The sequence below is a fragment of the Drosophila eugracilis genome, unplaced genomic scaffold, assembly GCF_018153835.1.
Source record: "Drosophila eugracilis isolate 14026-0451.02 unplaced genomic scaffold, ASM1815383v1 contig_440, whole genome shotgun sequence".
NCBI classification, from domain to species: Eukaryota; Metazoa; Arthropoda; class Insecta; order Diptera; family Drosophilidae; genus Drosophila; species Drosophila eugracilis.
Window position 1 is genome coordinate 580,323 of NW_024573306.1, and position 27,911 is coordinate 608,233.

General features: G+C 39.0%; 3 protein-coding genes across 3 annotated transcripts; 2 read left to right on the forward strand and 1 right to left on the reverse strand.

Moving 5' to 3' along the window:
• Nucleotides 1–5,494: 5,494 nt before the first annotated feature.
• LOC108117301 lies at nt 5,495–6,679 on the forward strand. Its single transcript, XM_017229661.2, has one exon. It carries the CDS (start codon nt 5,604–5,606, stop codon nt 6,483–6,485), a length of 882 nt encoding a protein of 293 aa, XP_017085150.1. The 5' UTR covers nt 5,495–5,603; the 3' UTR covers nt 6,486–6,679.
• LOC108117300 (BRCA1-associated protein) lies at nt 6,620–9,005 on the reverse strand. Its single transcript, XM_017229660.2, has 5 exons — nt 8,824–9,005; nt 8,376–8,748; nt 8,141–8,311; nt 7,233–8,024; nt 6,620–7,175 (listed from the first exon to the last, which is right to left on the reverse strand). The coding sequence occupies exons 1-5, from the start codon at nt 8,882–8,884 to the stop codon at nt 6,881–6,883; spliced, it is 1,692 nt and encodes a 563-aa protein (XP_017085149.2). The 5' UTR covers nt 8,885–9,005; the 3' UTR covers nt 6,620–6,880.
• Nucleotides 9,006–9,393: 388 nt separating this feature from the next.
• Nucleotides 9,394–26,703, forward strand: LOC108117329 (45 kDa calcium-binding protein). The gene is given in 5 exon segments (XM_017229704.2): nt 9,394–9,571; nt 18,886–19,780; nt 19,782–20,135; nt 25,624–26,308; nt 26,360–26,703. Coding segments are annotated over 4 exon segments (1,257 nt in total). The 5' UTR covers nt 9,394–9,571; nt 18,886–19,637; the 3' UTR covers nt 26,435–26,703.
• The last annotated feature ends 1,208 nt before the right edge of the window (nt 26,704–27,911 follow it).

Here is a 27,911-nt window from a genome sequence, read left to right on the forward strand (position 1 = left end):
GCTGACAATAAACCAACAAATCATCAAAGTAGAATTGGCAAACACACCGCAGAGAACAAAGACCAAGGACAAAAGGATCTTAGATCGATAATCGATCATTTGGCAGTTTTGCAAAATGCAAAACAAAGGTCACAATGCAGAAATGAGGCAGGAAGGGGTAGATTTTTTTCGCACATCGAAGAACCGTTCTTCTCGAGGGCTCTACAGCCCAATGTTTGCCAATAATTTAATTGATAAATGATTTGATTTCTGCCAGCCATCAGCGATCATCATCGATCATAGAACCATTCCAGGCATTGAAGTTTCTTCTATATTCCCGATTAGCATATCAATACGCATTATTATAGATGCACTAATGATCATGGGATTGTTTGGTGGTTATTGTCCCGCTACCCGATCTTCGGGGTGGCTCCTCTGCGCCTTCTTTTTCCCTTTTTTGGCCTGTCTTGTCTCTGGGTGCTGAAATCATCACGATTCCGTCCGTTGTGCGTCTCATCAGGCTTTGTTATGCTAACTATGAGAAAAAAATGTGGCCGAGAATCTTCACTGTCCTGACAGGGTCCTTGGTCCTGGGACTGTCACTTTTACTTGCAGCTTGATCGATATGATAATTAGAATGCAGTGCTTGAGGCTATCAGGGATTCTTCCTTGAGAGTGGCATCTGTCTGAGCTGGATGGAAGTTTCTCAGCGAGGTCACTAAAAAAACGTGAATAACTTGAGAGAATCAGGGGTACTTATTTATCTTTTTGATTTGCATTTCAAGTTGAAGTTTTTCACACATATTTTAGGCTTCCACAGTATTTTTTCTAAATTGATTGAAATGCTTAAAGAAGAGTTTCCTTCAATCTTGCAGGATAGTTTGGCTTAAAATCCTTTATTAAATATTTCATACTTTAAATTTTTTGAGTTTTAACATGAACTTAAAAGATAATTAAGAGATTATTTTCATAAATTTGATATTATATTTTATCTTTTTAATTTTTCTGTCATCTTCCTTCAAATATCTATCCAATATTCCAAAGATTGTGGATTAATAATTTTCATTAGACTTGTTTGGTACTAAAACTACCCTAATTTAATTTCTCTCAGTGCAGCTCAATCTATTTATCAATTTTTGGAAAGGGCATTATGCAAACGAGTTGCATTTGAATATTGTCTATCCGTTTTCAATGCCAAGAGATCATTTCGAAACTGCAGAAAGGCGTCATCAAAAGGCATCAATAGATTTATGGTTTCTAAACTCCAGACCCGAAATCAAAACACACACACACAGAAAGGCAGGCAGGGGCAGATAGATAGGATCCGATCATCAGGGGTTGCACACAAAACATCCGGATCTTTGAAAGAAGAAAAAAAGTAGAACCTTTCACCCCACGAGAAGGTCCTCTTCTTAGCATAAGAAAGGACTAGCAAAAGGGATCCTTTCTCTAACCCATAACCCATTCGTGGATGGCATTTAGTCGGTACGGCATTCAGCAATTCTTCTTTTTGGATAAACTATTTACGAAATTATTAGACAATGCATACAATATGCGGATACACTCCATCGATTAGCCCGGGGCTCGTTGAGATCGAAGGAGAAGGTGTGTATGTTTTTCCCATAACTTCTTGTTCCTGTGGCATTTGCATTTTGGCCTTTATTTTTCCATCAGCTCCTTGCCAAAAATTCGCTTTTGTGTTCAGCGTTATTGTTGTTCGATTCTAATAAGGTGCGATATTGTGAAATTTGATGCGATTTTCGTTAGCTATTCACTCTTATATCCATATTTGCACCCTTTCACTGGGCTTGATATTATTATTCGCACAGTGGAAGTGGAGGGCACACTCTACTCTATTGTTGAGGTTTCTCTGTTCGTGTTTGAATTGATTTGCCTTTATCATTTTGATTGTTATGTAATTGATACTTAAGCGAATATTGGCATATTGCTAAAAGAGAGGTTTCTGGCATTTTAATTAAACGTTTCGTTTGCGGATTTTTTGATTAGGTATATGAAGATTTCAACGATAAAGTGCTTAATGAATAGGTTTGTTTGCTAAATTAAGTATTTATAACATAGAATAATATTATTTTTGAGGCATATTTCTGTTGAATTTTTCAAAGTAACAGACTAGTTCCAAAACTCTTTGTTAACTGTGAGTTACTTTCCTTTTTCAGACTAACAGATGTTGGATGAAGGTTTACTTTTTCACGGATCCTGAATAAAGGCAATATGTTTTCCCTTATCACTTGATACTCTTAATCAAAATAAGATAAAATGACTAGAATGATGGTTAAAGAAACATGGTTATCAATTATTATGTATAAAATCTTTAAAAATCTGGTCTAACCAAACTAAGATTTTTATTGAAACATTTTTTAAGCCATTGGTAAAATTCCTAAAACCACTTAAAAATTTTCCCCAAGACCTTGTTTTTTTGCATAATTCAATCAAAAAGTATTGTTATTACTCCCAGGACATAATTTTTTTACAAAGGCTTATCAAACACTTAACAATGTTTACAATTACTCAACCAAAACCCCAGATTTTTTTGCATTCTCCAATCAGTTTACAATTTACAATTCAAATCCTTGACAACCAACACGTGTTAAAACTCTATAAAAAGTTTTATTCAAAAGACAAAAAATGAAAATTAACTGCGTAATTGAAAGAATTGAAATTGAAAACAGGATTTGGCCCTGAAATGGCGCAATAACAAAAATTTAATTAACATTTTCGCACCGCTTTTTTTTATCAAAGAGACAGAAAAAAAACTTTTTAAAAAAAGTAACCAAAAAAAAGGATAAAAAATTACAGTAACAAGACTTTGGTTCACGATCCTTTTCCCAGAAACGAAGAAAAAAACTTGCCACACAGGATTTCAATATTCAAAAAAGGAAACGGAAAAAAACGCGGCAAAAAAGCTGAGCTCTGTCCAATTATAAACGACTTTTTTCGGTAGTCAAGCATAAAAAATTAGGGAATCGGGGACAAAAAATGGGTTAAAAAACTGATGGGCCCGACAATAAGGGCTGCTAGGATGAGCATGCATCCTGATGATTTTTTTTCATTCTTCCCGTCGTTATGCAAAATAAAAAAATCACCCAAAAAAGTATGCAACGGGCGGCATTTGGTTACCTAATTTAAATATTTGGCGCTGGAAATTTTCTCACGATTTTTTTGTTCTCCTTGCCAGACTCTACCCACAAGGCTCAAGACACTCAGGGGCTCAGGGTGACGATCAAGGATAAAGGTCTCGCACAAAGACGCAGACGACCAAGGAGACAAGGAGGAGTTGAAAAAAAAATCCGGATTTTTTTGCCTCATTTCCATGCGGAAGCGTTTCCTTGCCCAACCACCAAGGGTGCCCTTAGGACAAAAGGACAAAAAGGATTCCCTAATTTATGCACAACACGTTCGCGGATCGGACGCCAAAAGGGTTGAATCCTGTGATCCTGTCCCAGGACAACGCATCGCATTTGCATACGTGATCAAGGAGAAGGGTGAGTGTCTCGCAGGACAGGGTCAAACATCATTTTTCATTAATCCTCCGCAAAAAAATGAGTTTGAAACGAAAAAAAACGATGTTCTTTCAAATAGAAAAATAGGTAAATTATTTAAATTTGATTTTTTTCTTCAATTTTTGGTAATGCGCAGGACCCTGAAGTCCTAGCTGCTCTAAATCTTCAGCAGCCGTAAGAAACTGGGTCATTTTTCTATGCAAATGGATGGCTAAGAGGTACACAACCACCCTAAGACTTAAGAACATCCATCGTAGGACATCCTTTTTTTCGATCCTGCTGTGGATCTTTCACATATATGGTCCTTCGCTTGTTTGTTTATCTATTTTACATACTCAGGCTTTGTATCCGCCTTGGGTGGAATTCTAAATCAATATTTACTCATTAGTCACATTCAATAATTATAATTCTTATAATTTCCATTTGCTTTCAATGACTAAAAGGAAAATCTGAGCAAGCAGCTGTTCAAACACGAAAGGGTTAATATATCTCTAGATTTGAAGAAGATTCCCAAAGTTATATTATTATTTACATATTTTAAAACATATTTTTAACTTAAGAAACACCATCGTATGATTACCTTTTTCGCAATACTTAAATAATGATCTGATGCAAGATAAAAATGTTTTTGGAAATCGCTTTCCGATTAAATGCTCTTGCCTTATACATCAATGCAAAACGAAATGAACTAACCCGCCGAAAATTCCAAACTCATCGCTGAAAATTAATCAAATTATACCCTATCACGAGATAAGCGAAATAATATCCATCAAATTCTTTAAGTTGTATACAAACCGAAAATTATGCAAAATTTATTCAAACGATTTAATACGAAAATTTTGCACAACGCCAAGTCACTTTTTTGTTTGCTTTGTTAAAAATGAGCTGAGCTTGCGTGAAATTAATTAAGTTACTTAATTACAGGTACAAGATGGTCAAAAATCGATTCCCCTCTACCTTTCCAATTTCCTCTTAGATCTGCAAACAGGTTGACTTGTGCCAAAATATGTTTTTCGAAAGCTTAAGCTTTGTCCATTAGTGGGAGTTGTGTTTGAAGATTTCTTAGGACATTATTTATACCGTACACATATTAACATAATGCAATCGTTAATTTACATTATTATAGGGTACCACAGAGTACATAATAGCCCACTTTTTGGCTAGGTAACTTTGTGTTAGAAGAGACATAATGATTGATCGTGTGCCAATTTTAGACGAACAAAAGATAAAATGGTTTTTTTTGGTGGAAAGAGGGGGGCTTTCTGGGGGAGACCATTAAGAAATTTTATTTATTTATTTTTTTGCTGCCTTTGCTCACTGCCAAATAAATTTAATTTTTATTTACGTTCTTTATTTGTTGTTGCTGCTGTGGGTACGCAATTTAAGTGAAGATTCGGTTTCTAGTCAAACCGGTTCCCATTGGATTGCTTTTCTTTTGAATTTGTAATTCTTCTAACTGATAATTTCTAGCTAAGAATGAGCTTCGTTTTTCTAGTTTCTATGTGCTTCTATTTACAAGTTTTTGAAGTATTTAAACTTTATTGGTGCTACAACGATTTACAGTTTTACTCTTGTACAATATCTTATAGAGATTATAAGAAATAAGTGTAATTAATGGTTTTATTTTAGGACATTTGGGTAAAACCTTATTACCAAATTTTTAATACAAACACAGAAAACTTTCTACAGATTCACAGCAAAAAGAAATAGTTAAATAAATACTTTTATTTTTATAAGGAATTATGTATAATAAGAAACAAAATATATAAATTTCAGCTTTGATATTATGCTGAAATTAATCTAAATATAAAAGTCCAAAACATATTCTAATACTTTAAAAGTTTTCAAAAGGTAATTGACGATTTTAACCTTCTCAACTATGAAAGACATTTATTATGTAATTTAAGAATACCGAGCTTAATTATAACTAAAAATATATATAGTTTAAATATCAAGTTCTAGTATTAGTTTATAAATTTTCAGAAATAATTTGAAACCTTGTGAAATCTCAGTAAACTGTTACAAGCATCAGCAAAGAGTAATTCAGAAAAACAAATCCATATTTTCATAGTCCGACCCTTTTATCAAGTTAAATCCTTTAAAATGTTAGCCGGCTGCCCCGATGAGCTGCCCAATCCCCACAAGAATTGCCTGCACGAGATGCTGCAGGCATTGATCTGCAATGATAACGATGTAAAGCGTCTAAACACAGAACTTCGGAATCTTCAGCTGGAGCTGAAGGCAGAGCTGGACAGGATTGACAAGGCGAACATAAAGTGCGGTCACGAGAAGAAAGGCAAGGTGGTTTGCGAGAGCGTGGAAGATGTAACCAAATTTGCCCAGCGGATCAACAGTTTGGATGAGGTGAAAAGGCATTTAACCAAGCGAAGTGAGGAGATCCGAAAGAGGCGGGACAACATTATCATCTATGCACGGCAGTGCCTGTATGCTTACAACGAGGAGAAGTGCAAATTTAAATCCTTTCACGAGAACACTGTGGACTATATTAAGCGCACAGCCGCCCTTTCCCAGGATGCTGAGGTTATACGTGGCTGCGAGAAGGACGTGTGCGATCTACACAAGCGATTCGTTCGAGAGGTGGCTAAGCTGAAAAGTTGCGAATCAGAGTTGGAGCCCTTCTTTAAGCTTCTAAAAGACTCCGATCCGAAGGGTCATTGCGAGTGCTGTTGCTTCAAGGGCTATGACTGGCTACCACAGGGCAAGAACGTCGAATCCGTGGATACGATGGCCAACGATATTAAGGAACAGATGGGCGATGTCCTGGTGCGAGCTTTTGCTCAGCTGCACATTCATTCGCCGCAGGATCCGCGGGCCTTCATTGCCGCCTATCTAATGAACCTTGATCGCAACGAGCAGGATATGAAGGAGAAGCTGGATATTTTCCAAGCAGATCCTGAAGGGCAGCTGCAGGTGCTTTCGGACCCCACTTTCCACTGCGAGGATACTTGTCCTGCACCTGAATAATGACTTCTTTTAGTTAAATAGAAAAATGATTGCTTTCAATTGACAAAATTTAGCTTAACAAGTACCTCGCAATCTTGGAATTTAAGTTTAAATATTATTAAAATATGCAAAATTAATCTTAAAATGACAAGTCGTAGATTTCTTCAGAAACTTTTAATCAATTCGAAATAAAATCGCAATACATTTTAGACACATCTCCATTAGCTTAAAAATAATAGTACACGTACACTAGATATTATATCCTTGGGTTTTTTGCTTCACAAAGGAAATCACATATAGAGCTGTTATTAATCTTATATATTCGGTTTGCATAGCCTTTTAAGATCAGCTAAACAATGCAGCTCGAATCAAAATACATTTATGTGTGAATGGTATATGATAGGTAGGTGTTAGATTTACTTCTTGCGACGATTCCCACGCCTGGAGGTTGGATCCGGCTCTTTTTCCCCAATGCCAGTGATAGATGCGCCTGCGAGCTCTGAGTTGGCCATCTTCTGCTGATTGTCCAGAAAGAACATAACGTCTCGAAGTTGTTCTTTGAGATCGGTGACCTCGGCATCGTGATTGTGCTTAAACTCATTGTACTGCTGTTCCAAGATCTTGTATTTGCCGTGCCAGGAGCTCTGGTTGGTTTGCAAAGCCTTCGACAACTCCCGCTCTTCGTTAAGTTGCTTCTGAACCTCTTTAAGTCTGAAAGGACAAAATTTAGTTAATATTTATAAAAACTAAAGTGTGTTCAATATTTACTTGGTGGTATGCTGCGCCAGCTTGCGCTCCAAGTTCACCTTCTCTTTTTGCATGGTCTGCTGCAGCTGTTGCAGTTCGGAGACCTCGGTCTTTGCCTCATTAGCGTTTGCCTTGAAGTTCTGCCACTCCTGCTCTAGCCTCTCCATACGCTCCTCATAGTATTTGCGTTGTGTGTCAAGCTGCGAGGTCAATAGGTAAGTAAACTCCATCTGCATTGAGTCGATCTTTTCCTCTCGCTCATCTTTCTCTGTTTGGGAGGCCACTAACTTGCCATCGGATTTGTTTTGAAACAATCGGTGTACAAAGTTGTCGCCAGCATAGTCCCATACGCTTGAGGTGCCCAACTGCATGGCAAAGGTGTGATTGGTGGCCCGGTAGTGGGCAGCAGCATGGCCACCCTGGTAGCGCCCGCAGCCTACATGTCCACAAATCAAACATATCCATAACGAATCGGTGCCCTCGCACTCCATGCAAACCGAATCCTCAACTAGCTCGGGCGTCTGTACATGGCGGCACACTGGACAGGTTGAATCACCCCACTTCATTAAGCAGCTGGCGTGAAAGGCATGATTACACAATATGGTCAGCACGCCATCTACACTTTCGTCCATTCGCTCCAGGCAGACTGGACAAGTCGGTAGTTCTGTGTGTCCCATTGGAGGTGCTCCATGTTCGCTCCTCTCGACCGCCGATACCCAGACTGCATGGCAAAGCGAGTCTGGCTCTAGAGAGTTGTAGGCAATGCCATTGTAGGACTTGTAAAATTCCAAAGCTGACTCATTCGAGCGGAATCTAAAAAAAAGTAAAAGTGATTGTATAAACGATTTTTCACTTCTTTGCATTGCTTTTGTACATCTTAAAATGCAATTTGAAATACAATGTTTTTGTTTCTCTTGATTCGAACTTACTCAAGTAGTACCATAAACTGATTGGGACTACCATCTCGGACAATCTGAACGTGCTTGATCTCCGCATGACAGGGAGCGATGAAGTTCAGCAGATCGTGGCAGTTAAGAGTGGCTGGCACAGCCAGCAGGCAGAGTTGGTTAGAAGGAGCCTCCTTGATGGCCTTGCGTTCGCTAAAGAATAAAAATTTTTGCTCATTACTTTGGATATAATACAAAATAAAACAATGAAACCTACTTTTTCTTGTAGAGATGAATGAGGCCCTTGGTTACCTCAACAATGGGATTGCCGGAAAAGTAGCCGATCTCTTGGGGAAATTTCGAGGAGGTGACCTGCGGACCTCCAACCTGGTTTTCATCCCCGCTCCGTGGTGTTGTTTCCCGGGAACTGCCTGCCGTGGGGCTGTTGACGTGCTGCAGTGCAGCCGCCCAATTCATCTTATTGCCCTCCGTGTTTTGATCCTTTGGAGCACTCAATTCCCGTGTCCAACGCTGGTTGGTGTAGGTTTCGATGATGATGTCGCGAGACTGGCGAAGTCCGCGATCGCGCTCTCTCTCTTTAAGCACTCGGGGATTGGTGGGATGTTCGGCGGACACGGCTCCCTCGGAATCTATTTACAAAAAAATAAATAATTGTGATGAAATGCATTTTCTTTGTCTGCTGGAGCTCTTCCTATCAATTTTACCTGCACTCGGCTCCAAATCCGTTTCGATCTTGAAGACACACAACGATATGTTTTCTAGCATTACACAGGCATAATTTAGATAGGTTGTTATATCAAAAATAAGACTAAAAAGTGTTTAAAATTCAATTTTAAGTATTTTTTGTGTGAGAAATGAGTTTGTTTTTATAGGTAAACTGGTTCGCGCAGAGCGATAAGCCTATCGACTATCGCTTCTGGAACTAGTTCATCTGAACAATCGCTTATCGATTTATCTTACCAACACTTTTTCTAACGTACCAGGATTGAGGTCCATCGAAATTCAAAAATTCAAAATGTTTTTCCGGTTTAGCTTTAAAACTCCTAAAAATTTAATGTGACAGTAGACAAAACGAATATATTATTTCCAATAAAATATGATTTAAATACTGTTAGTAAAAGTAAAAGTTATTTTAATTCATTAAAATTATTATGAAGTAACGCACAACTTGTCGGCTTCGCTTGCACTTTCGTTTTTTTTTGTTGGCCACTTCGGGCCCGCTTGGCATGTTTTTGGCCAAAACAAAGCCAGTATGTTGCTGCTGGCGCTGCGAATCGGACGTGTTCGGTAAGCCAGACTTGCGTCATCTGTGTTTTGGGTCATAACAAAAACACGTTTACGAAACTTACGACGTCATCTCGTTCTTTCCCGCGCGCGTAAACCAAGTCAAAAAAGAGAAGTGAAAAAAAACTAGCCCAAGAAACGGGCAGCAAAACAAAACCGAAAGCAAAAGTGAGTGCAATATAGGGTATAGTTTTTTGAGATTTTTTTCGTTACTGTTGCTGCCAGCAACCATGAACCGTGGCCATAATAAACACAACAAATTGATTACCAAAGTGGATTGTAATTGTAATTGCAATCACCAAGATTGGACCACAAAATACATTCAGCCGCACACATATGCAATATTAAATGAATGGCGGTGTCGGCCGTAAAAATGGCCGTTGCAAGGAGTCATCCTATTGATTTTGGGCATTATTTATTAATCGGTTTGACCATAAAACTGCTTACAAAATTCCCAACTTCCTCACCTTGCCACAACCGCATTCATATGCTAACAAACAAGACCAGACATCAAAAATAAACCCAAATGCACAGAGAGAAATTTAATAGTTTAAAATGTTGTTAAATTTTGAATGAAAATGTACTTAAAAATGTGATATTGAATATTAATTATATAACCTGTAATAATTCTTAAAAAAATAAAATTGTATTAGCCTATTAAGAAGTGTTTTTAATCTTATTTATTATCTAATAAAGTTAGAATAGTTAATCGCAATTCTAATTAAGTCTAATTTGATCAGAAAATTATTTTAAATTTATTTTTGAGTATCATATAGTATTTAAATATAGTTGAATTAGTCCTATACGAATGACGCTTTATTTAGTTTGTGTCAAAAAAAAAGTTAGGCAAAATTTCTTGGTTTTGGGGTAATAACATCTACAAACTCCTTGAAACTATAACTTGTGACCATTTTTTTGGTGTAGTGCCTGCGTGTGTGAGGACGTCAGGCCGTTTCTGGGCTGCGGATGACAGCTGCCAAGTGCCAGGAGCTTGTCGTCAACAAGTCTATCAAAAGCACGTTTGTCATTTTTGTTGCAGTCGCCCAGTCCGCAGGTGGCGCCACCCAACCACCCACTAACTCTACCACCCACTCAACCACCCACCCACTTGTCTGACTATGTAAAATGTGTCGCAGTAAATGTGTGTGTGTGTGCCTGAGAGCTGCTTTTGTGTTCGCCAATTTGAAGTTTGTTTGGAACTACATATATTGCCCCACTATATCCATCCATCCATCCCGCTCTTTCGCTGAACACTTTGCCATTTTCATTTGCATTTTCCCCGTCCCGCCCTTTCCCTGCGTCTGACGAAAATCAATTGTTGTATGCAATAAACGCAAGACGAACGAAAAGCTGCCAACCAGTTTTTGCAGCGAAGCCAAAATCCGTTTTCCATTTTACATAAACACCCGGCCAGAGCTTGATTTTGGCTATGAAAAAGTTTGCAAAACCGCACTGTTTTTGCTGTTTTTCTATATAATTATATATATATTTTATATATAACAAATAAACTATTTTCTATATACATAAAAAAGCCAATTAAAGTTTTTTGTGCAAGCAAAGTTGAATAAATTATTGATTTACTAAAATTGTTTAATGAAGTTTGGGGGTTTCGAAATAATTAATCCCGTGACAATTTATAGAAATCATATAGAAAATAGTTATTTTATCTTTCGTTAGAATCGATTTATATATTTCATCTAAATTATAAACTTTTATATCTGCTAGAAAGCCTTTATAGTTTCGAATAACTTTTCTTTGAATGATTAATTATAACAATTTAAAACTTTTAAATAAATAACTCAACACTGTTTTAAGCTTGTAAGTGTGTGCTTATCCACACCTTTTGTGAAAAAGGAAAACCCTATAAATACTTAATTTATTGATCTGTATTTTAATTATCCTGTTTAACCCATTACATATTTAAAACGTTTAACTAACCATTGTAAACAAGCTTTAGGCGGTTTTAATACTTTGGAATTCTTTAAAAGTCTTCGTTTTGATACACACTAACGATTATTTATAAAATTTACGATGTCCAATTTAGTTTTATTATTTATAATAAAAGTTGTATGAACTAAAAATTTAAAATATTTAATTTATGTAAAGCAGCTTAAGTATTTTTTCAAGAGCTTGCAGCTGTCTTTAAAGTTTAAGAAAAATGTGTGAAATCCGAACCGGCAACTTGAGGCTTAGTGGACTTTAAAGCTGAGCTTCAGTTTACATTTCACACCTACCGCCATACACCACCCACCTGGCTCCTGCCACCTGACACCACCCACTGCCCACTGACAAGCCCTCTGCCGACGTCGACTGCGCTGCTGTTGCTTTATTCAAATTGAGTTGTTGTTTATTCATGCATTTGTTGCACTACCCTACGGTTTATTGTTGCCCCAACACCAACGTCAGCGCGCAACACACACACACATACATGAGCAGTCTCTTGTATATTCATTCGTGGGGGAATCCCCCAGTTAGATGGCCTTAACACCCATCTGCACACCCACTTTAGAACCCCCTGTCACCCACCGTTTTCCAGGCCTGACATTTCTAGCTCGACTCAAGTGTCTGTTACTTTTAAATGTCGGCTCACATCTACAGTTGCAGTTCAAATTACAAGCCAACACAAGCGTATGTATATATATATATATATACATATATGATGACATGTGGCATTTTATATATGTCTGTATCTATATGCATAAGCAGTCTGCTTGGCCCGTTGGCTTGAAGTGCACTTTCACTTTTTATACAGCCGTAAACAAAAACTGGCAAAACGACAATCGTGACCCGTCTCTTTCGCTCTTTGGCTAGCCATCTAATTCGCTATCTTTTTTTTATGTCTCTCTATCTTTTATAACTCCTTCTCTATCTCTTTCTGGCTTAACTAAATGTTTCAATTGCCGAAAACTTTGTTTTGGCAGTGCTAAAATGCAACCGGTTAAGGTAATCGCGTTTTATTGCCAATGTTCGAATTGCAATTTCGAGCCATGAAAAACAGTCAGCATTTCACCCCTCCTCTTTCCCAAAACTAAATATAATTAGAAATGTATTTGGTGGTAAATCAATACTATGTTGTAGCTTAGATAAAGGGCATATGAAATGTGCGGGCAAAGGCATGAAAATCATATTACGCATACGCAGTGCTGTACCAAATTAGACCTTTCTCTGTGTTCGAAACATATTGATTTAGGCGGGGGAGGCAAATGAGTTTTTCATGTTTTACTTTTCTGTTTTTGATACAAATTCAGATTAAGCCCAATCAAATTGCAATTAAACATGGGTTAATGTTTGAATAAAACCAAGCTCCCTTCCCTTCCCAATGATGAAATAATAAATACGGTTTAATGGTAATCTCATTTGTTTGGTAGTGTGAGTTAGACATCTGGTGGTTAGCTGGGATTAGCTTAGTTAATCCACTTTGCAGTAATTATCCGAGAGCTAAGGCAATCTGTTTTCGTTACTCATCCCCTGAACACACAGAAATGTCCAATTTGATTGATTTTCCGGGGCTGTAGGAAACTTATCTTCTTAGCTATGCAGTTGAGTTTTTGGAACTTTAACCATCCATCAATGTCAGTAGATTTGGAGTTGCCAAAAACAAAGCTCAATGTTAATTAAAACTGAATTACATATTTAAGTAAAGGAAACGCAAATTGGAAAAATTCGTATAGCTCTATTACCAAGATGAACTACTAAAAGAGGCAAAAGAATAGCCAAGATGGGCAAAGGAAAGCGAGGGACAATCAATTCAATAATCCAAACAGCAATCAATATGCAACTCAGACTCCAATATCCATTCCGCATTTTCCCCAATGTCGGTTGCCATTGCCGCTTGGGTTCAGTTCCATTCTCGTTTCCATCCACTCGCCAGCCAGGGAACACCTAATAAAAGCTTATTTACATATGAATGCCTCGTCGGTACAAGGGAATCCAGTCTGTAAATTTGTGCAAAAATGCGAGATGAACTCCTTTTCGGGTCGGTGGTTGTCCTGGGAACTGGTCCTGAATCCACCAACTGACATCGCTTCCTGACTGACAGGGCGTGGACGTGTGGAGGTGAGTGACAACCAGGAGTGCCAATGTCCTTTCTCCCCCCTCCCCCGAATGCCAACTGTGTGCATGCGTCTGCAATCATTTGTTTGTCCTCAGGTCGAGGCTTTTGCATTCAAGTGCATCCCCAGTTTTGTTGTGCACTTTGCCAGGTCAGGGAATTGCTCATTCGCCAGCTATCCTTGCCCTCCTGTCCATGAGCATTGCTGGACTAATGGTGATGCTGATGCCACCTGCTGCTGCTCCGCTGTCACAGCAATTGCTCTGCATTGCGCTGGCCACGCTGCGTATACGCGATGCTTGTCCTGGCAGACAAAGAAGCTTTGTTTTAGTTGCCATTTTTTGTATGCGCCATCGCCAGAAAAAACATATTACGAAAATCTCTCTATTGTTGTACTCTTTAAAAATGTTTGGGAAAATTAATTTGGTTATTTTTAATAAACGGAAAAATGTGTTGACTTTGTTTTAAATAAATAAAGAAAGGATAAAAGCGCAAATTGTTTACAGAATCTTTTAATCTTTTAATTGCAAAAGTAAATATTCATATTTTTATTTTATCTCCTTACTTATTTAAATAAATAATATTTATGTAAACAAATTAAAATTTTAAATATTTTATATTATTAAATTAACGAAACTTAAACTTAAAGAGGAAATCTGCTAAATTTAGTCCATGAAATCCCATTTCTTCTTTTTTCAAAGAAAAATATTCTTAGTGCAGACTTGAAATTTAAAGAGCATCCCAAATTCCTCTTGACCATTTTGGTTAGCCATCTTTTCATCTCTCTGGTGGGTATTTGCATTGGCAGTGCGCTTTTTCGGCATTTTCATTCTCTACAAACAACAAACAAATCAACTTATTTGTCTGTTTCCTGCTCTTTTCCCCGCCGCTTTCCATTTGGTGGTTGTTGGTGTTGCTGGCTGATTGTTGCAGGTTGTTTGCTTGGCACTGATTGAGTGCAGTTTTCGCACACATCAACTGCCAACCGACACTCGCACACATTCTCGTACATTTGCAAGTGGGCCAGCTTTGACTTTGGCCAAAAGAAGAGTTGATTATGGCCTCAAAAAAATGCATGGGTATCACCCAAAGAATCTGATAAAAACGATTTAAAAACAGACTTAAACGGAAAGACAATTTCGTAAAGCATATGGCTTAATCCTAATCCCAAAAAAGAAACAAATCTTTTGCTAATTGGAATAAATGCTGGGCGGCTTAAACTCGAGTTCATTAAAAAGTTAAATTAAATCTATCAACATTGCCCGCCGCCCCCATTCAAATAATTTTGGGTGTTTTGGTCCTATTTTAATCCTTCGCAACATCAACATTATTATCATCGTCATCATTGCTCATCAAATCGTTTGGAGTTTTAATTGAAATGTCAGAGTCTCGAAAATTGTTATGGGCAAAAAATTGAAATGGATTTTCCTATGCATATTTTATGGAATTTTTGTTGTTTGTTGTTTTTGGCCGTTGCCATGGTTTTTAGCCACATTGCCCGTTGGCACTATTGCCTGGTTTTTAGTGATTTTGTTGATGTTCAATTACGGATAGAAATAGAAACGAGCTAAATAGACAGATAGAGTTTTGATATGGAGATAGTTTGCCATTGCAGTTATTCATAATTAATGCAATTGATTAGCCATCGCCTGCGTTTACATATTTCTGCACAAATTGAAAGTGACATGGATGGAGAAATTCATGAATTTCAAATTGTATGTTTGCTCAGTGGATGATGTCTATTTTGCTTGTGATTTGAGGAAGCTCCAAGGGCCTTAGGCCTTTAAGTACTTGGTAGTATATTAAATTTTCAAATTTCAATACAGGCAATTTCTTTTGTTTGTTGTTCTTGATGGCATTGTAATTGAAATTTGGCAGTAGCTGATGAAATAACTGCCAATTAATGCCAGAAAATGAAATAAAAGTTTTCGTAAGATCAAATAATTGAAATGCAATGCAGTTTATATGCTAATAGGCAGGAAAGACATTCACTTTTAAATTTTGTTGCCTCCTGGCATCCTTGGATCATTTGATTTTCTTCTCTATTTAAATTTCATTTAAAAGCTTGAATTGAAATTGACTTTCAACTCATTCAAAACTTAAATGCAAAAGAAATTTAAACAAATTCAAGCCACCGTACACAACCGATTTAAGCTCCTTCAGGGCTTTAATTCCAAGGGGAGCTCTTTCAGAGAATGCACTACCTTTTCTATTCTGTCGATATCTGGGCGCTGTTTCTACCCAGATTAGCCTCACTCTCTCCTTAATTCCAACATTGCTCAAACATTCTTGAGCCAGGAGTATTTAAGTTATCTTTGTGCTGCTGCGAACTGCATTTCTCTTGGCGTAAACAAACATTCTGATGGGGAAACTGCTATCCCTCAACTGTGCAAAATCTCCCATCTCGACTGGCCAATCAACAATCCTCCACCCCCTTCGCATCAAACAGCAGCCTTCAACCAACTGGGATAGATCCATCAATGGTTGAGCAAACATTTCATCATCGTCATCGTTATCATCGATTTGTAATGGTTCAAAGGGTGGGGAGGTGGCAGAAACGAATCGTGGAATTCCCCTTAGTAGTTCTCATGTCGACGGCGCAGCTTTTCCGAAATCAAATCTTTAAACTTGTGCAACCATCTAGAGCTTATCGCTGAGTTTCCAGGCAGATATAACCCACCCAACGCCCACCGTTCACCCCTTCTTGCAACATTCTGTGCCACTTGTCTGGCAATAGTTTTGCAATAAAGTTTAACGCATTTTTTTAACTCCCATTTCTTTCTACGCTTTTTACCACCCTGCATTTTTTGCTACATCATCGATTTTTATTGATATTGACACTATCTTTGGGGCAAGAGAGGGATTAAGGGGTGTTGCCTCCTTAAAGCGGGCGTTCAGCATGAATCCTTATAACAATCTCCATTGCGTGGGGGACACTTTTAATGAGCAGTAACTGAAGCAGATCCACTTTGTTGCCTCCGAGATGGTTTTGGGGCAAATGCAAAATGAAAAGTTCTTATAAAGTTGCTAATTGGATTTGATTTCCCGATATGAACGTAAATTTGATTAAAAAATCTTCTTCCTAGTCAAAAGTGTTCATCCATTTGTCTCTGCCTTTTTCTCCCTCTCTCTCTCTCTCTCTCTCTCTATCTTTCTGTTTCTCTCTGGTCGATTTTCATTAAGGTTGCACAGAAATTTCATTAAAAATTTATTACCAACTTTTTTCCCCATCTCTCTTTCTTTTTTTTTTTTTTTGTTTGTTACACTCTCTTACTCTCTCCTATGCCATCTGTTTGGGAGTGCGGACAAGCTAATAACCAACAAAAGTTCACAGAGACATAAAACAAAGCTGCAGCTAAAAGGGAGAAACAAAAGCGAATGCGAACGTCGGAGCCGAAGTAGAAGCAGTTAATAAAAAACAGAAACGGTCAAAATAAAGAAATGAAACGGACAAACAGTAAAAATGGCAACAACGAATGGCATTGGCCAAATGTACATAGCTGGCCAGCAGAAGACAATAGTCGCCACGGCGTTGAATGAAACATCTGCAACTCGCTTATAGCTTTCTGAGTGTTTAAATGAGTGTAAGCCAGTGTATATACACTGAAAACTAAAATGTGGTGAAACATTTTTCATAAGATAAAACTGTGTTTTACAAAAACGAAATGATTTTATCTAGGCTATAGTCTTATTCCGCAGACAATATTTTCAAATATTTAATCGGGTTGCCTAAAAGTAGGCAACAAAATACGTTAAATCAGAAAATCTAATAAAATTATTCCAGGAAAAGGCCTTTCTCTTTTTACCACATACTTTTAGACAACCTTTTCAGTGATTTCATCGCAATAGTGGATTTGTGTTGCACCCGCCCAATAAATATTAGAAGCCCAAAGGCACCCCCACGTACAAGCCGGTTTTTCTCCAAGTGCATCGTGGGTTTTAAAAGATGCTCAACTGGTTTTCTGTTGGTCAATAAAAGGCAAAAACAAGAGTGGTACAAAGACAAGAGCAGCCATCGAAACGAAAGCAAAAGTAAACGACGCGAGACAATAGCGTTAAAAAGTATGGCAACAGACCAGGCCAATAACAAAAACAACAGCAAGTGAGATCATAAAATTCACACAAATGTACGGAGCCATGAACACATGTGTGCAACATATTCAGAAACGCAAATTGAGTCAGTAAGTCAAATCGAATTGAATATGAGTGGAGAGTAGAGAGTCGAGTCGTGTGAATTTCCATCGATTTTGCTTTCGTTGAATGAGATATGGCATAAATATATATGAGGACATATACAGGGGTAAATATCTGATTAAATTACTCTTACAAAGGGAAATCGGTATGGCAAATGTTGACAAGCAATTCCACTTTCAATGGATTACAGTTCAGCGGGCTTGAGTTTTCCATGAAAGTTGAATAAGTCTGAGTAAATATTAAATTAAAGTGTAAATCAGGGGAAAACCTTGATAAATACGTTACACGAATATATTTTTTCATTTTATATATATGCCTGATCCTGATTTTTCGTTCATTAAATCCGTCACGAGCTCAAATTACTACCCTCCAGCCATGGAAATCTGTTTATGTGGCCACATTAATGACAGCCGACATGGAGAATTTTATGTTTTTACCATTAAAATTAACTACTTATCTCATGGCTTAGGCGCTGGCCATTTGAACTCTCATCTCATCTGAACTCTCATCTCATCCGATCTCATTTACGACTTCTGTTTTAGTACATCCTATTATGTAAGTCATTAGGTTGGCCCCATTTTATGGCAGAACCCCGTTTCACTTCACCTCCAACCCCTCCGCCACCCAGTTGAGAATCCCTCTACTTCAATAATGAGAACGAAGGGAAATTTATGGGACTTTCTAATTCGCTCGTTGGCTGCTTAATGGCTGAAACCCCTACTCCTGTTGCCTTTGATTGGCCCCCTTGAGAGGCCATTGAAGTGAGTAAAAAGATTTTTGCAATGGCTAATTAATAACTTTGTGGGGTAAATGTGAAAGCTGAATGGGGAGAACACTCGACTGTAGAACATAAATTCTTGAGTAAAGTGGCCACTCTAAAAAGAGCAAATTATTTGCAAAAAGCTAACAAGGAATAAAATGTGTCAAAGAATGGCAACGTGTCAAGGAAAATCGTAAAATGTTCATGTTTTTCACTTTGTGATGTGACCTAAAAACATGAGGATTTTCTTTAAACAATGTTACTACACAAACATTAGTTTTTAATACTAGTACTTCTCATGACTCTTCTGAGCTCTTTTCAAATTGCTTTAAATTTAAAATTCGATTGCATTTAAAACCCTCTGACTTAGTGACAATAAATTTCGCTACCCATTGACCCGAATTCGAAATGAGAAACGATTTCCTTAACTTTACTCATGCAAAATCCATTTCCTCTTCTTTCCCTTCTGCTCCGCAGGACCCATCGTCATCAGCATTATCAGCGCACATAATGGAAATGGCGCTCCTAACAATCATGTAAAATTGGTGTAAAATGCAGACGAGATGCTGGTGGCCCGGAATCAAGGAAATGGGAATCGTGCGAAAGGCAATAACGCATCAAATTGGTATTAGAAGTTGTTACTCCGACGCCCCGACACTAACTACTTATATATGTATATATAAAAAAGGCGTGCGGCAGCTGGGGCGTGGCCACAGTGATACAAATTGCACAAGTAGAACCATCAACCGCTGCGGGCCCACACAACGTTCTGACTGCCTGTCGCTGGTTGCAACATAAAAGTCAATTAATGTACAATTACAACAACATCACCAGGAACACCAGCAACAGGAACAGCCCGAGCAACTGGCTTCAAAACGCAAAGAAAGCATACGAAGAAGGAGACGTCGGCGGCGAGGAGTGAACAGAAATTACTGCAAATTACACGCAACGAGTCCTGAAAGCTGCGGTCCAAGTTGGAGCAAGAGCCGGAAGCCGAGTGGTCCGAGGAGGAGGAGTCGGTGTACCAGAACCTAGAGCTGGTCCCATCAACGCCACCACCACCATTACCACCAAGACGACCGCCTCCCAGTCGCCATCGCCATCACCATCATCGCCATCAGCCACTCCACTGCCATCTATTGTCCAGCGGTGGTGGCAGCGACAACAACAACGATAACGAGAACGAAAAGGACGAGGACGAGGACGAGGACGAAGGCGGCGGCAACAAAATGACTTTCGTTAACAAGCTGAGCAAAAGCTTCCGCTGGCTCCGCTGCTCGACATTGTGCGCAATTTTGTTTTATATGTTCTTCATTGGCCTGATCCTGCACAGCACCAGCCAGAGGCTGCAGCACCAGCTAAAGGAGCAGGGGCAGCAGCAGCAGCAGCAGTAGCAGCAGCAGTAGCAGTAGCACGCAGGCAGACACAAAAATGGCGCCCAACGTGGGACATAATGGTGCCCAACGTTGGCCGAATTCGCTACAGGAACTAGAGCAACAAAAACATGAGGAAAAGCTGAGGTCTCAGCCCGTAGAAAACAATTTTGATTCGGGGAATGAGTATCACCAGAAGCAGCACCAGGACCAGCGCCATCCCCAACACAATCCCCAAAAAGTGCAAAGTGCGGCTGCCAGCAATGCCAGCAAATCCCCTAACCAGCCAGAAACAGTTATTTTAGCGGCCAGCAATGTGAATGAGAAGCAAATACTGGCAAAAGCTTTCAAACGGTAAGTTTTGGACCGGTCGTCTCCCCTCCCTCCCCTCTCATTGAGTTATGGCCTTGGTCGTGGGCCTCGGTTAGTTCGGTTGATAATTTGGCACTAGTTCGGTGGCTTCTTTATTGTTGCGCATAACGATGTTGCCTGCGGCTTTCAACGCCCCCTCAGAGAACTCGCACTCCCTTTCCTCTTGAAATCCCATTTCCTCCATAACTTTGTTGTACGACAAATTGTAAAAATTAGTGGCAATAGCAAAAGCAGCTGGAATTGATGGATGGATATTCTGTCGCCGGCAAGGTTAGGATCAATGAGGACAAGGACTGAGATTTGTAACGAGCAATCAGGATAATCGAATTACAAGCTGGCTGCTATGCGAAGATAATAAATATTGATTGTAAAGTTCGTCTATTCAAAAAACAAGAAGTATTTAAGCCCAAAGAGTGGGTGGAATATTTATCAGGAATTTATGCATTTAATAAACTCCCCACTTAAATGACCTTTTCCAATCTCAGACCTATGCCATCTCGTAATTGGTTTGCCGGAAGCTCTCCTGATTTCCATCCGCCTGACTTGCACTATTCCCCTAATTACTTAAACAAGGTATATAAAACGGTCTCAGGTCCTGCACAAGCGATTAGGCAATTGGCCAATTACTTGGCTACACTGAAGGTCGTAATAGATTAGTTGATGGTTTTGGCCAACGTTTTCGGGGTCTGGAGGTGCTCAGACGGAAACTGAAAAGTTTCCAGTCATGGTCCTGGGCAAAATTGCAATTTGATGCTCTGGGGTAAATTTTTTTTTTTTTTTTTTTGGGTTGCGGAGGGTAATCAAGCAGTCAGTATGCCAGGAATTTTACCAACAAAAAATGAAAACTCTGCCATGGCAAACATGAAAATAAAACTTGAGGTGTTGAAAAGGAAAGAATGTGGAAAAGAAAATAAATTTGGGGCAAATAACAGAGGGAAATCAAACTGTCACTGCAGCTTCATATTTATTCGACTTCTATGCTTACGCCTGGGCCGAACCGAAAACTTTTGGCCTCCTTTAGCCAGTGAAAGGAGTCAAAGTTGCGGTTGGGTAAACTTTAAACGTCTTTTGGCAAAACTCATTTCAATTCAATAAATAATATAGTAGAAAAGCATCTCCCAACTGCGGTTCGGATTTTCCGATTTAAGAATGTCTGACTGTGACCTCGAGGGGCAAAACTCTTCTAGGATTATAAATGCCAACAGAGATATCCTGCTTACCTTTGCTTCTAATGGGACTTTATGTTAGTTCAATTAAGTTTGATGCAAAGTGAAAGAGAGAACTTGTGAGATTTGATTGTGAAAAAGGAAAAACTGGATGCTCTGAAGGTGGGAATTAAAAAGAAAGGTTGAAAGGTAAGGTGAAAGAAGGGCTTATCATTGAACTTTGTTTAGCTACGCAAATATACCTATTAAATCTTGAATATTATTTCCAAATATAAAACATAAATAAATTGATTTATATAAATAATTTTAAAGTTCTTAACAAAGAAGTCTTCATAACTTTCTCTTTAAAAACTTTACAGTGATGGAAAAGGTTAAAGAACCTTACCACTTATCCTTCCACTGATCTCTTTTGAAGCTCCACATTCCTTCCCGCCTTCCAGCTAGTCTCTTAAGTGCTCCGATGCTTTCACCTCATCGCATTTTCTCTCATTTTGGCTTAAGGCCATGGGCAGTGCTTCCGTTTTGCCACCTTTCATTTCCTAACGACCTTGGGCACTTATGATAACCAGTTGAAATCCCTCAGAGGCATCATCCAGAAAGCTGTCCATCAGCAGACCAGCCACCGGTGCAGTAGTGTTCCTCAGTAAACATAAAGAGGAGGAAAAGGAGGGCTTACAGCAAATGGGAATCAGAGGTACCGACACCAAAGTTTTTCCATCTCCGTGAGGTAGTGGGAGGTCAGCATGGAAATCTCTCTAGGGCGGGCATTTTACTTTGCGGGTTGGACAGGAATCTGGGCGTAAACGGATTTGCCATTTTCACCAATGTTGGTATTTGTTTATTTAATGTATATATATTCCACGCACATATTTACACAGGCTTTATTAATATTTGACAAGAGATAACATTTAAAACCATCGACACCCGGGGGAGCTGAAATTCATTTGAATTTCTACTCAGACGAAATTAAAATTATTTGCATAGAATTTTCATTGCCTGACCCCGAAATAGTTTCAAAATACATTTTGAATTACGACGAACAATGGAGTTTAAATCAAATTCAAATTCCGGCAAAGAGCAATTAAACCAGCCACTAAATATGGCCTTAAATTGTTATTGTTTGTTGGATCTTTAAGGTCCCCTTGGGTGTAAATGTGAGTTATGTGGCGATTTCCACTTGTCGCCTTTGCATTAAACTGCAATTAAAGTGACCAGAAAATGTTGTGATAATTGCGCTGCTGCCTGAAATTAATAGCCATCATTTTGTGAATGGCCCAAATGACCTCGCTGAACCCCCTCTTTTCGTATGTAAATTTCATTTTAATAATGCGGTTGACAGTGGGCGTGAGATTCGGCGCTCTCCTATATGGGTGTCCTGTTCATTTTTAGGAGCAATTAAATTTTATCTGCAACTGTCGCCTCGTCTCTGGATGTTGAAAGGGACATTGTTATAAATTTTAATTGTAAGCCATGGCACGCCCTGCTACTCCTCGACCTCTACCCTGGCTTCCCTGTGGCCAGCCACATGACATCGACAGTTGGCAGTTTTGCAGTTCCAATCTCATTCCCCATGCATGACCGAATCGACCAGTGAGGCGGGCTAATGTCCTGTGTCCTCCGTTTCGTGTCCGTGTCCAGGCTGACTTTTGCATCCAATTAGGCCTCCCTGCGGCACCCGCAGCCTGCCACGCCCCCCGAGCTACCATGCTACCCTCATTGATTGGGCGTTCTGCTAAAATTGCACACTTCCTCTTTTTCTCTGTCTCTTTTTCAGCGCTTTCCCTCTCTTTTTTTCTCTGTGCGAACGCACCAAAGTATGCAATAAACTTTGGCCAAAAGTTTGCGCGCAACACGCGGAAAAGTTTTTTCACTCGAGTTTTCCTATTGTTGTTAGTGCGTTTAGCAAAGTGTGTAGTGCGGTAATGTGATTTATGCTTTTCTCCTCTTTTTTTTTCTATTTTCAAAAAGTTAACACCTAAGGGCTTATGCTGACTTGCTGGAAATACTTATTTTACATTCTGTAATGAGGTTGAAACTTTTTAATAATATTAAATTTAATTCGCTCGATAGATTCGCAATATGAAATTGATTGAGCAAACTGATTGAAATGATAAACTATGCACAAAGGAGATCTATATGATAAGTCTCAATTAAGTTGGTAATATAAAGACCTAAAGCATAAAGACCTATTATCTATTTGGCATTCATAGTTGAGTTAATTATTAAGAAATTACAAATCTTAAAACGTTAGAAAACCTTATTAAATGCTTTCTGTTGCACTTTAAGTGGCAACATTATTTTACTTTGATTAAGAACTAAAAGTTAACAACTATTTGAATATTTAATTTGAGGAAACAAAGTGGCTTTGCCAACTGCCCCAAGACATTACAACTTGCAGTTCAAGGGGAAAAAGCCTAGACTAAACAGTCGGAATCAAGTTTGAAGTAATCCCATTAAATTTTCAGCAGTTAAGCTTAACTTCTGCCATCAGAAACTGAAATGTTAGAGCAGGACAGAAGGCCAGCAAGCAAGAGAGATAGAAAGAAAGCTTGAAAAAGAGAAAGAGTCGAGGGTATAAATACGAACACAAGTTCTCCACAGACTGGTGTATATGCAATCAAATAATAGTTTTATGCACCACTCAAAACCCTTCTACGCAAGGCATACTGTGGGCCAAATATCCTTAGATAGGAACCCTCTCTTACCAAAAATAGAAATAGAAAAGCGAATTGAAGGAATCACGGCTGTGGCAAAGGCAATTGGCCAACTTCAGTGCAACCGCAGGCTTATGCAAAATGCACTTTGCGCTTTGTAACAAATCTACTTCCCTCCCCCTACGCCCAACATTGCAAAGGGGATTTTGAACCGTGTACTTGCCCCCTTTTTTTTGGTTCGCGTTTCAAAGCCGCCTCAATTGCAGGAATTCTGTTAAAATGGAAAACTTGTTTCTATTCGCATTTTTTTCCAAGTCAATTTCTTGCACGTACAAGAAGACGCCAAAGGAAGCAACGCAAAGCTCGAAAACTTTGTTTTTATATATTCGAGGACTTAGCCGGGCGTTCTAACCCCCCTGCCTTGCCCCCTTTGCTTCATCTCTTTGATCCCACTTGAAAAAGACTCCAGGAACGACCGCAAACGTTTCTCATATACATTTCACACAAACTGAAGAGCTGTAGGAGCAAAAACGTGACCGAGTAAAGAAGAATTAGGAGGGCGGGTCAGAAGCAAAGTTGCTCTTGGCCCAAAATAAAGGAAGAGGCAACTTGAAACCGTTTTAGTTGCAACTTTATTTATTTATCAACTATATGCTAATGAAACCACTGTGCGGTGGCCGCCTCTTCCTTTTCCTCTTCTTCTTCTACTTCTGGTGCTGCTGGTTCTGCTTCCGTTTCCGCTGTGTCCCCACATCCTCGTACATATACTCATACAAACAAACAAACAAACAAACAAACACATTTGCAGGCACAAACAATTGGTCTCACTCCTCTGCCATCCGCTGATTATTCCAGTGGTTTGCTGTCCTCTTCCTGCCACTCCCACATCCTTACCCTGCCCTATCCTCAGCCCATGTCCCAATAAGCAGCTTTAATATCAGACACCTGTTCTGGGCATTCGCACTTCATTGCCGGAAGATGTGGGGCACTTAAAAAAAATGTTTATAAAATAAAGTTAAATAATCGCTAAATGCGATTGGAGAGATTGTGAAAAATCATTACAAAAAATTTAAACTTTGTAATCAAATTTCTATTTTTTGGGTTATAAAAATAACTGAATGCTAAGACATATATACTTGAGTATACTCATATATAAAAAGCTTATATTAATATATTGAAAATTTATCTTAGTTAATTTTTCGCAGTGCAAAACGTTGCCTGCGGGCTTGAGAAATCATTAGACAGCTGTCATATGCAGCATTTCGGTGGCACCACTTCTCTGCGGCGGGGCAGAGGCAAATGTCTGGGGATTCGGTTGAGGTGTGTTCCACGAGGATGGGGACAAGACAAGTATGCAACAGGGAATTCGTGCCAAATGCCATGGAGACCATTCGGTTTGTGTTAATGTATAATGTACATTTCATTAGAAAGCCGTAACTCAGTTACGTTTGGAATTATTCAGGAAGTGTTCAGTTCAGTTGTTACTCAATTTAGGGAAAGTCAAAATAATTTTAAAGGAAGCAGCTCTAATATCATTTTGATTGACTGTTTAATTAAGATGGAGGCTACCTTATACTCATGTTCTTAAAGTTTTTAAACTAAAAGTTTTTCAAAAATAATTTCCTTAAATCTTCTAACCTACCATTTCAGAGCCGATCGCAATCGTGATGGCATTTTGTCCATCCAGGAGTTGGGTCAGTACATCAACCGCCGGATCGTGGAGCACATTGATGAGGCTATAATGAACAACGTACGAGAGTTCCGGCGCGTGGATATCGGACCTGCCGATGGACTGATCACCTGGGATGAGTATCATCGGTTCTTTCTTAGGGAGCATGGCATGACAGAGGCTGACATCGATGAGCATGATGAGATCCGTCACACAGCTTTGAATCGTAAGGCCAGGGAGGACATGATGAGAGACAAGGCCCGATGGTCGGAGGCAGCTCGAACGGATCTCTTTACGTTGACCATCGATGAGTATTTGAGTTTCCGTCATCCGGAGTCCAGTGTATCCAATCTTTTGGAGCTCGTGGATGATCTGCTGCGACAGTTCGATGAGGATGGGGATGATCAGTTGACTTTGGAGGAGTTCTCTGACTTAAATGTGGATGATGATGATGACCTGATGAGGAAATCTCTGATATCCAAGACGTTAGTAGAGAGAAGAGAGGAGTTTAAGCGGATCATTGATAAAAACCACGACGGCAAGGCCGATCGTGGAGAGCTTTTGAACTATGTTAACCCGAAGACTCCAAGATATGCCCTCCAGGAGGCGGCTACTCTGTTTAGCCTGTGCGATGAGAACAAGGATGAGCTGTTGACTCTCAAGGAGGTAAGATCTTGGCTCTAAACTTTCGTTCAAGTCTTTCAAGTATCCTTTTAGATGACTGACCACGCTGAGATATTTCTGCAATCCAAAATGATCGACACGGCGAATAGTTTTCACACCGAATTCTAGTTTTATTCTTCACCATCACTAACCTTACCCATTTGAGCATTTATAGTGATATTAATTTGTAAGTTCTTGCACCTAAAATAGCTAATTTAGTAGCAAAGCGTGTTTATGTTAATATACTTTTTACGAACCGCTAAGATCAAATGTAAAGCATAAAAAAGAGACAACAAATAAAATCATTTCCTGTGTGATTTTTCAATAATTAACTTTTAAGGATGCAAAGCAAAACAATATTTGACACGAAATACTCAAAATAAATATACGTAATTGTATGGAACAGTGATTTCTTCTTTTGGGGACTTAAATCCATTTATTTACTTAGCCATTTCACCTCTCTTATCTCTGATTACAAATGATTTGCGCTCTTAACAAAGTATGAAATTAAATTCCAGCCGCCTTCGAAATCCTCTTAAGGACATCTTCCATTTGAGCAGACAAATCACTCCACATTAAGGATAAGTCCTTGTTCAATTTGTTTGCCTCTGTTGCTGCTGCTTGCTGTTGCTCCTGTTCACTGATGATAAATAAGACAGGGGACGAATGATAAATAAGTGTCACTTGCAAAAATTTCCCAAGAATCCTGTCTTGCCCCTGCTGCTGCCTGCTCTACCTTGCGAAAAGGCTGAAGAATATATAGCCTTGAGAAAGATAGAATTTTACAAGCAATTGACTTTCTGATGGGTGCTAATACCTCTCTAATACCCCACTTACCCATGCCAGGCTGGCTAAAAGAATCATTTAAAATGTACGGCAAATAGTGATGGATTAGTTGTTCTGCTGAGCAACGAAGAAGACTAGTGTTCAGTAGGATAGACTACGTGACGTGTGTGTGAGTGTGTTTATGCCGTCGGAGAATTCCATCCGGATAACGTTACGGGAATAATAATCCCCCATACCAAGTCTCAGATGGCAAGCGGATCGGGGGATTCCCAGCCAGCTACCGACAATAGACGTGCGGTGGGCAATTGAATCTAATTGCTCGGAAGCGCAGATAATGAGCACGTAAAACGCAAGGACGCAAGGACACGTCTGTGGCAACTGAATCCGAGCTTAGGAACAGAAACATACTATATATATGTATATACCTTCTAACATTAGGTAAATAAGCAAACACATCAATTCGGTTAATAAGATACAGATGTAGGACATGCGAACAGGACTACGCATATTTTATGAGCCAGGAGGATGGCCAGGTTAAAGATGATAAGAATTATTGGGTTTGGTTGGTGTGGAAAGTGTCTTGATAAGTGCTGATGGGATTGGTAATGGATGAGCCTGAAAGCCTTCATTTAAGTTTGAGTTTATCAAACGAAACTTAAAATTAGGGAAATATTTAAAAACTTAACTTTTAAAGGAAACTCTAAGGGAGGACAGCCTCATTACTCATTTTAAAAAACATTTAAAAATTCTCTTTTATCTTAATAACCTGTTTTTCCAACATTCTACTCATAAAAAAGTGCTTCTAAATCCCTATGATTCA

What these genes read in the sequence shown, in the direction of transcription:
- LOC108117301 (XM_017229661.2), top strand. Translation starts at nt 5,604, where the DNA reads ATGTTAGCCGGCTGCCCCGATGAGCTGCCCAATCCCCACAAGAATTGC.
- LOC108117300 (XM_017229660.2), bottom strand. Translation starts at nt 8,884, where the DNA reads ATGCTAGAAAACATATCGTTGTGTGTCTTCAAGATCGAAACGGATTTG. An exon ending in ATTCATCTCTACAAGAAAAA is followed by an intron (nt 8,312 to 8,375) that starts GTAGGTTTCATT and finishes TTTATTCTTTAG; the next exon opens with CGAACGCAAGGCCATCAAGG. An exon ending in CAGTTTATGGTACTACTTGA is followed by an intron (nt 8,025 to 8,140) that starts GTAAGTTCGAAT and finishes ACTTTTTTTTAG; the next exon opens with ATTCCGCTCGAATGAGTCAG.